The sequence below is a fragment of the Grammomys surdaster genome, unplaced genomic scaffold, assembly GCF_004785775.1.
Source record: "Grammomys surdaster isolate TR1022 unplaced genomic scaffold, NIH_TR_1.0 197, whole genome shotgun sequence".
NCBI classification, from domain to species: Eukaryota; Metazoa; Chordata; class Mammalia; order Rodentia; family Muridae; genus Grammomys; species Grammomys surdaster.
The window spans coordinates 1,000,725-1,010,881 of NW_021604642.1; the positions used below are offsets into that span (position 1 = coordinate 1,000,725).

Below are 10,157 nucleotides of genomic sequence, written 5' to 3' on the forward strand. Positions count from 1 at the left end.
CTTTCTTTCTTTCTTTCTTTCTTTCTTTCTTTCTTTCTTTCTTTCTTCCTTCCTTCCTTCCTTCCTTCCTTCCTTCCTTCCTTTATTGCTGAGAAAGGGTCTCACTTTTTAGATCAGGTTGGCCTGGAACTCAATAGTCACTGTGTACCCCAGGCTGGCCTTGAACTCACACTCCTACCTAGGCCTCTTGAGTGATGGGATTACAGATGTGAACTACTAGGCCTGCCTGGTTTTAACTTTCTTGTCTTTTAAAAGCTATTTGTCTACTATCATCATTATTATTTGTGTATGTATGTGATATGTGCTGTGTGAATGGGCACATGTGTCATGTGCTGTGTATAGCGTTCGGAAGACAACCTGAAGGAGTCACATACTGCCTTCAACCTTGGGCTCTGGGAATTGAAGTCAGGCTTGGTCAGGAAGAGCTTTAACCTGCTGAGAAAAATCTCGCCAGGTTTAATTTCTTTTTCTCGTTACAGCTAAAGTTAGATAGGTGATGAGCTCGGCGTGATCTGTTTTTAATGAAGCACAGGAAGTTTGCATCTTCTGGGGGCTGTGGATCCTCTCTGGCAGTCTGATGAAGTGTACAAACCCCCTCTTTGAATAACACTTTTTTTTGAGACAGGGTTTCTCTGTGTAGTCCTGGCTGTCCTGGAACTCACTCTGTAGACCAGGCTGGCCTCGAACTCAGAAATCCGCCTGCCTCTGCCTCCCAAGTGCTGGGATTAAAGGCGTGTGCCACCACTGCCCGGCTTGAATAACACTTTTAAGTGCATCGATCCAGTACTCAACATACAAAGGCGGGTCGCTATATTAAAACACAGCTATCTCATCCCTCACGTGCCTCACATGATACAGTAGCATAGGTGTTTCTCACTCCATTCCTTAAGAAGACAGCTTTAACAGTGCTTCTAATAACTACTGGAATTTTGAAGTCATTTTCAGCTTAGGCAAATTTTTGAGATGCCTTTAATGAACAACTCCTTGAATGAAATGCAAATCTCTGCCATGTCTGCTACTGACAAAAGCTCAGGTACTGCCATCAACATCCAAACTTTGTCACCTACATTCAGAATCAAAGGAACAGCTACACCACAACTAGAGAGGAATGACAAGAAAGCCACATTTCTTCCCACCCAAACTGAAAGTCCCCAAGCTACCCCTTAATTCTTAGTCAACAAGCCTCTGGTTGAGAACCTCTGTCCTAGCTGTGACTTGGTACCACCTAGGTCCCACACATCTCGTCATTCAACATGGCACCATTTCTCCCCACCTAGTTTCTAAGCTTGCCTCTCTCTAGTCGACTTCCCAGAAAAGCCTTGGCTTCTGGCTTCATTTGGAAGCCTGTTAAGCCCAACACTGATCACTGAGTCTGCTGAACAACAGCTAGCTTCTCCTAAAAATTCAAATCTCACTCATACAGTCCTCAGACATTACTGAAAAATTTTATAACATTCTTATAGTAGGGAAATCGCCTTAGATCTTTTTAGTACCATCAGTTTATCAAGGAACCACCACTCTGGCCTGTTCTTAAACATGATTCGTTTCTGATCATTTGTAGAGGAGAACTCCTGAGATGGATAACATTTACAGCATAGCAGCTAGAACCCCACTCCTGGCCTTAGGCATTCAGTCCACCCCTGGAGGGGTGGAGGGACCCAAGCAGCTGCTGGAATCTTATGTGGGGTTGCCTGGCCTCTTTCTGGATCTGTTCCCTGGTCTTTGAAGTTTACTCACCTAAAATTACGTAAACTGGAATCAACTGTAATACGGAGAGTGTTCGGAGGCCTTCCTGCAGATCTAGACAGGAGAAAAAGGCCATGGTCCAGAGTTTCACTGTGGCAAGGAGCCCAAGCAGAAGCTCTAAGCCGCTTAGATGGAGCTGATGGCAGACTCTTTGCTCTAATCTCTTCTCATTAGGGCTGGTTACCTGCTGAGCTTTTGTCAGGCTTGACCAAACCTTTTCTCCAGTTTTCCGGCCCCGCCCCAACTTCCTACACACATAAGGTTGCATATTAGACTATCTAACATGTGTCCTTTCTGTATATGTAGCAGTAATTTTGATGAGGCAGCAGTGGCTGTGGGTAGCATTAGCTGTCCAGTGTTCTCTGACTCATTAGTGCAAGAGAAAAGAATGGCTTGGTTCACCTTACCTAGAAGCTCTCTGCAAAGCAGAATAGTACTTGCTTCGGAAATGAGAATTAGGTGCTCCATTGGCTTCTCTGCTCCAGTGACCACTCTGTCTCCTTCAGCCCAGTAGAATTTGTTTTCAGCATGCATATCTGGACTTCTCCAATTCTTCTTTGTGCCTCTGTTCCCAGGGGTTCTGGATCAGCAGCCAGACACCATATGGCAAAGCAGGAAAAACACTGCTTGAAGCTCCAGCTCTGCCACACTCTTCCCTTCCTGCAATGGTTATTCCCCATTGAAATTAATCTATTTCTCCCACAATGTTTGAAAATGAATATTGGAAGGCAGTATAGTGGGTAGAAATGTCGACTTTAGAGCAGGACAATAGGAGTTTTGATCTAAGCCTTGACACTTGTGACTCCTCATGCTATGGTTTACCCACCTGTAAAATGGAGACAATGAGAATGCCTGCTTCAGTCTTACCTTGAGGATTATATGGGCATCACTTGCTCAGCACAAGACTCGGTGTATACACTAGCCAACAAAGAAATAGTTCCCGCTATCATCATTCCTATCATTCAATTTATGGCTATTGACCATCTATTTATTTCTGGTTATGGCTCATGTTTCTGTCTATCAGCCTTTGCAAAATACAAGATCATACCAAGGTTCAGATCTCAGAATTTATTTTTTCCAGTTATCATCTATTGAATGATACTGTTTGTAAGTCACTGTTGTTATGAACTGAGAATTCAGTGGGGAAAATGATGGACACAATTTCTGACTTTATTATTATTATTATTATTATTATTATTTTGGTTTATCGAGACAGGGTTTCTCTGTGTAGCCCTGGCTTTCCTGAAACTCACTCTGTAGACCAGGCTGGCCTCGAATTCAGAAATCCGCCTGCCTCTGCCTCCCAAGTGCTGGGATTAAAGGCATGCACCACCACTGCCTGGCAATTTCTGACTTTAATAAGCTTGGGTTTTAACAGAAGAGACAGACTTTTTTTTTCTTTTTTCTTTTTGAACAGGGTTTCTTTGTGTAACCTTGGCTGCCTTGGAACTCCCTGCTTGACCATGCTGACCTCAAACTCAGAGACTACCTGTCTTTGCCCTCTGAGTGCTGGGATTAAAGGTATGTGCCATAACTGCCTGGCTGTGATCTTTTTTTTTTTAATGTGTATATACTTGGAAAAGATCAATATTCCCTCCATAAGGCCTCTAGAGTTGGGCTTTGGGAAGCTTTCTGCCACTCTCATGAGTGTTTTAATTGTCAAATGTAGCCCTTGCTTTTCTTTCTCCCGAGCTAGCTAGGGCTCTCAAGTTACTTCTTGGAGCTCCATGGCCACCCAGAGGGAAAACCATGTCCATTGAGAATTTTCAGGGGGAGGAGAGAGAGGTAAGGGTGGAAAGCCTGGCTCTTTCAGAAACAGCAGATGTGGAGGAGCCTGCAGAGGCCATGCCAGGCAAGACAAGGCACCAGGTAAAGAGCTCTGAGGCACTTACTGACCAGGTCCCTGCTCCTTTCCATTTTTAGATGTGGATACTGAGTAAATCTAGAAAAAGTCTGGCGGTAACAGATGGAATCAGAACAAGGGCAGGGCCAAACTGTCTCTCACCTCCATGTCCCTACCATATAGCTCAGAGCCATCTAGTACAGGGTAAACTTTACTCAAGTTCGTGCTGGAACCAGTGAGAGAGATCAGAGAGCTCCTGGTCCCCAAGAAAGTAAAAGAATCTCATTCAAGGTCACATGGCTAAGAGCTTTACCTTCCATCTGCTTTGACTTTGCTAGTGGCCCAAAATCAGTTACTGATGACATATAGACTTCCATCACTTGCTACCCAACTCCCGACTGGAATACATGCTGTTGAAATCCAAGATACTAGTATGTACACAGTAATATGAACTTATGAAAAAGCGCCGGAAAAATAATAACACAATAACTCTAAGGATGGAGTCCTGGTACACATACTTTTGTGGTTAGTAATCAACAGCTCTTTAATTGGACATAAGACCAATTCAACAAGGGAGAAACGATGCCTGATACCAGTAGCTGAAGTCATGGCCACTGGAGGAGGATCTACAACCACCAGTTTACTAAATCAGCATAATTCCTGAGTACAGTCCAAACATGTATCCTTAAAACCACAGGTAAGTGTTGTCTTCACCCCTCATCAAAGAAATTTTTCTTTGCAACTGATGGAGACCACTACAGAAAATCACAAGCAATTAAGAGGAGTTGTGAAGCTCAGTCCCAATGGCTACATCTACAAACAATTCCCACACCGAAGTCCCAGGGGACACTGAGGGAGAGGCGGCAGAAAGATTGTAAGAGCTAGAGATCAGGGAACTTTGCTGTGAGATTGTGTCTCCACGTAAAAGCAGGAGCTATACCCTTAAAGTCTCCCCAGTGTGGTGGTCCAAATGTGAGCTGAACAATGCTGACACCCAACAAATATGCCAGGAGGATGAGAAAAAGCCCAGGAGGCCTCAATCCTACACAAAGAACTAGAGGCAACCGAGGAAAGCTGAGGGCAGAAGGAAGAGCATACCAGTTGGTTGTCCAGTGACAAGTGTCTGCCCCGAAAACAGACATATGAGTAACATCATGTGGACAGATGGAAAGAGCATGTTATTTAGGGAAATACACACACACACACACACACACACACACACACACGCAACAACAAATAATGGAAAATGACGGCATGAATTTGAAAGACAGCAAGAGACAGGTATATGGGAAGATTTGGAGGGAGGAAAGGGAGAAATGTTATTATAATCTCAAAAATAAAAGAAAGAAAAAGTTAAAATGTGCTGGATAAAGGGATTATGGATACACTTCCCAAGTCTTGGTTTTCTCATTTGGTAGAAGATATTATCCAGACATAGCTGGGTGTGTTGGCACATGCATATAATGCCAAAACTTGTGAAATAAAGGCAGGAGAATCAGGAGCTTAGGATCATCCGTGACTACATAGTGACTTTGAGGCCAGTACAGGATACATAAGACCTTGTCTCAAAAAACAAAACCAAAAGAACCCACAAACACCTAAATAGAGAAGATTCCTCATTTTTATTTGTTGTGAGGATTTGCTGTGAGGTTTGGAAAGCCCCTCACATGGTAGCTGGTGCCCACACCTGTTCCATGGCACTGGAATTCGGCTGTGGGCTATAATGGGATCTACCAGGCTTCGGGGTGAAGAGCATGATCTCTTAGGGTGTAAAGATACCATAATACAAAAATACAGCACTCTGCTGCTACTCAGGGAATAGTTGCCTCTGAAAGAAGCTTCAGGCTTAGGGGGCAGGAGAGAAGAGAAGACTGGAAGGTGGTTAAGTGGAACTGCTCCTTGAAAGTCTCTTTGTGTCTGACTGAGGCCACTGGGTCTAGACTGTAGTAAAGGAGGCGCAGGAGTGCTGGTTGGACAATGGATCTGAGAGGGTACAGGGCAACCCAGGTGGAGCTTTCAGGATCCTTGGAACCACTGATCACTGGTCATTTATTAGAGCCAGCACATTAGCTTCCAGTGCCTGGTTTAGGCAAGGGTGACCAAACATTCCTATTGAATGGGACTGAGTGATTGTCCAGAATCAAGAGCTTTCTGGATTAATCTGCTACGACCTGGGGCAAAGGAGAACAATGAGTCTTTCCAGCTTATGCTCTTACCATTGTTTCCTGTGCTACAGAAGCTTGTTGCTCACAGATCTTCACACGACCTTTAGAGGGATTGCTATCAATGACTATTTTTACAAAATGAAAACCAAAGCAAGCGGCACAGACTGCTCTTGACAGCCAGGTTCAGACAAAGAATTCCAGGCTAGCCTGGCCTAGCTAATGAGCAACTGCTGCAAAGGAAATTAAGAGACTAAAAATGAAAGAAGGAAAGAAAAGAAAAGAAAAGAAAAGAAAAGAAAAGAAAAGAGAAGAAAAAGACATGTTGCTATGTTGATGGCCTATTTCAAACTTTCAAAGATGCTGTAGCCTTGGAGAGCCTGGGTCTGGTCCCCTCAGTTTCATTTTCAGCCATGTAATCTCAGCAGTCAGAAAGCTGAGGCAGGGGGATCACTTTGAGGTCTAGGCCATCCTGGATGACATAAGGAGACCCTGTCTTTTTTTTTTTTAAGGGTTTATTTACCTTCAATTGTGCAAAGTCCACACCACATATACCTTTGTTCCTCAATCTGTCCCAAGTTAGGCCTCTCTTTGTCCATGGCAGTCTCAGACCAGCCTGACTCAAATCCATTTTTCAAGGTTCAGTGAAAATGTCATCATTCCTTGAGACACTGAGCTCTCTGAGTCCCTAAGGCACGTGATATGTACTTTTGGGACAGCACATACTGAAAAGTTACCATCTCAACATCCAGGTTCTAGTAGACATTAAGCTTTCAGCATGTGTGCTTTGAGTAGTCAGTGTGCTCACGGGACTCAGAAGTCAAGAGTGCATTCAATGGGAAGCTTCCATTTCACTCCGACCCTGAAGCACCCTACCATTCTTCCCTTTTCAGTGTGACTTTATCTGGGTTTAAGCAAATCAGGCTAGGCTACTTGCTTGGTTAACTGAATAAAATAAAAAAAAAAGCACTAAATTCCTACAAGCAATCCAAATGCTCAAATTCTGGGGCTGACTACATAAATGAAGCTATACTAACATTATGGTCAGTAGGCCAATAAAACTACTTCAAGGCACACTGCTGCATTATTTACTAAGCTTCCAAAGAGGAAGTAGAGTGAGCTTCATTTGGTGGGAGAGCAGTCTCCTCAGAAATGCTCCATTTGTTTGCCAGCTATGGTGATGACTGCCCCCTTTAAGGCAAAGAGATTCTGAGTTTTCTTTTATGCAAAGTTGTTTGATTATAAAAAGAATGAGGCTGGATTCTTGTGAATCTTCCTGATGAAGCAGTATGATTCATGATAGGAGTCATTCATTCCCCGATCCATTCAGCAAATGTCTGAATACTTGCTTTCTCAGTAGGGAGAAGCCAGAAACAATGGCAAGCTTTTTAGGATGAGCACAAGTCGGTTATGGGAGACACAAGAAGCCCTGATGGAGAGAGGGCTGGGGATGGTTGAATTCATTTCAAGGCTGTCAAGTTCTAGTTCTGTTTGTACATCAGGAGGAGTGTCATTGTACATGACAGGAGGCAGGCCTGGAATTTAGGTGGCAAAGTTAGGGCAGATAAGAGCCCTAAGGTAAAGAAGATCTGTGGCACAGAAGGCAAGGTTGAAACAGGAAGAGATAGACAAAGAAACGAGAAGGGACATTAAATAAAGCTGGCAAGGAAGTCTCAAATAAGAATATTTCTCAATTCCTTGGAGCCAGGGCAGGGAGCCAGGGCCAGGAGCCAGGGCCTAGGGCAGCAGACGCTCAATATCCCCTTTTTCCTTTGTAAGACGAATGTCCTCATTGCCTTTGTGTGCTGTTTGTTGTCCTGGAAGGCCTAGTGGATGAAGGGGGCTTAAACTGGCTAACAAACTATTCAGGAGTCCCAGAGTGAGAGGTTGTCACCGAAAGCCTTTAGGCTTTCTCTTAAGCAAAGATCAGCCAGGATTGAACATAGAGAGGGTTTGGCAGAAGGAGCAAGGGCCAGAACTACTTTCCTGTAGGTTGAGAAACGAGGAGGTTGAGGTAGTGGAGGTGGTGTGTGTGGGGGTGTGTGAGGATGTGTAGGAATTTCCCAGTCAGCAGATATCAGATGTGTCCCTGAAAGGCTCAAAACACAAAACTGACAGAATTGCTGTTCAAAACATGAACAGAGAGCAGTTTGCTACCAGGATATATTCTCTGTCTTCATATTTCTGTGCACTGGATGCCTTGGGGAGACAGAGGACAGTCCAATGGAAACTGTTTTGGAGTCGGCTCATCTGGAATTCAGGCTCATTAGAGCCAAGTGATCTTTGGACACTCATTTATATGAGCCTCAATTTTCTCTTCAACATGCCCAAGCTTTGCTAATCAGTACCTTGGATAGTTGTAAAGATTAGAAATGCTCTGTGGAAAGCTCCTAGTATATAGTAGGAGCTTACTACACAGTAGCTATTAGCAATATACTATTACCACATTGGAGTGGTACTGGCCTAAGACATTGCTCGGTTTTACTGTCACTGAGAGATTTGTTACCATTTGGGACAGAATCTGAAAGCCAAGCCTTTGTTCATTATTCTTTTCCATATATCTGTCAAAGGCAACTTGGAACTGCATATGTGAAACCTAGTTTTCAGACTCTACTACCTAGAATCTTTTCCTTTGTTGTTTTGGCGCACACACGCACACCCCCCACACCACAAACATGCCAAAAACCTTTTGGCTCCTGCTGATCTGCAGAAGATAGATTAAGAAAACATTGAAGCAATGAAGAATCATATGTCATTCCATCTATACATACAAGCATATCTCTACAAGACTCAAACTCCCCCTTTAAAACCATACAACTGAGTCTGGTGGCATGTGCCCAGAGTTCCAGACCAGGAGGCAGAGGCAAGGAGGATCACTTTAGCAGCTTGAGAGCAGCTTGGGCAACAGTGAAACCTAGACTTTAAAAAAAAGGATCATAGCACAAATTAAACAACTCCGTGTATCAGAAAACTCCAGGGTTGCTTGACTGCAGCTTGGCTCAGTGGTAGAAGGGAATGCGGGGTGGCAGTGTGCAGGTGTTGGCGAGTGCTGTTTTCCAAGGAGAACGTGGTAACAATTCTACTGCTGTAGGATGACCCACTGGGATGGGTGGCAAAGTGCCAATTGTGCTTATGAGCCAACCTGAAGCCAAAAGGAAGTGGAGGAGGCTCTTTTGGAGTTCAGATGATATAGAACTGATTTTAGTTTCCAAAGTCCCTCCTTTTTAAGTTGCTTTAAGTGACAAAACTGAACATTTTAATGCTCCAGGTGACAAAATCCCAAGAACTGAAATTAATCCAGAACACAATCTGAGGTTTTAAATAATTTCTTTTAGCCCCCTACTCTGTCTTTCTCAAGAGGATGTTGAGAGGTGGAAAATTAAAAAGGACACCAGTATGGAATGCCCTGAAAAGAAACCCTGCTTCCGCTATTGGCAATGATGGTACCCATTGGAAACCCAATACTAATACTAATACTAATACTAATACTAATACTAATACTAATACTAATACTAATACTAATACTAATACTAATCTTGCACCCCTCCTTGTTCCCTCTCTTCCATTCCCTTCACTTCCTCACTTTATCTTTCTCAGTAACTTTTTATCTTTCTTTTGACAGTGTTATGTAGCCTAGGCGATCTTCAACTGGCTATGTGGCTAAGGCTAAACTTGAATTCCTGATCCCACTGCCTCTACTTCCAAGTGTTGGCATTATTCACACTGGACTTTCCTTTTTCAGTCAGATCTTATTGTGTAGTCCAGGCTGGCTTCGAACCTGAAACCCTCCTCTATGTTGGGATTATAGGTGTGCACAGTGCACTGGGCCACCATTTACACATCTAAGTGCCCTCTATGTGAGAGCCACAGCAGGCAAATGCTTGCATCACCTTATACACTTCGATGCTTTGCTTAGCACTGTGTTAGAGATAAGTCATAGATTCATATCTCTGACGGTTTCCTCCACTGGAGAATAAAGATCTATCTTTCGTGACAAGGTGTGAGAATAAAGGCAAAAACTAAACAAACAACCCCCCTCCTCAAAGTAGCATATGCATAAGCACAGAAATGCAGGCATGCATATACATGTGCATGATGAGCAGAACGCAGAAGCAGTATTGTTACTGTCAAGAGCATAGAGAAGCCCTGGGTCCTGGAATTCACCCAAAGCAACTGCCTCCGAGACCCTGGAAAGCCTGGCTCTCGTGGGAGTAAAGAGGTGGTGCTTTTTTGGTTTCTGAGCAGTGAGCCATCAGGCATATAGTGCTGAGGAAAATAGAATGGAGGAAGCTAGGTTGCTCACCACCTCCCTCTGGCTTTAGCTGAGGGAGTAGAGGCGGGAAACTGGCAGAACCTTTTCTTTGCTGAGTCAACTGAGAAGGAGCGAGTATAGCTCCAGTGGTGTT

The 10,157-nt window shown here is 43.8% G+C and overlaps 1 protein-coding gene across 1 annotated transcript in view; it reads right to left on the reverse strand.

Annotated features, from left to right (window-relative positions):
* The window catches only part of Dgat2l6 (diacylglycerol O-acyltransferase 2 like 6), a 21,454-nt gene extending 19,543 nt beyond the window's left edge, over positions 1–1,911 (reverse strand). The window contains exon 1 of the mRNA XM_028770045.1: positions 1,738–1,911. Within this exon, the coding sequence (XP_028625878.1) occupies positions 1,738–1,822 (85 nt within the window). The 5' untranslated portion in view covers positions 1,823–1,911. The remainder of the gene's footprint in view (positions 1–1,737) is intronic.
* Between the last annotated feature and the right edge of the window lie 8,246 nt (positions 1,912–10,157).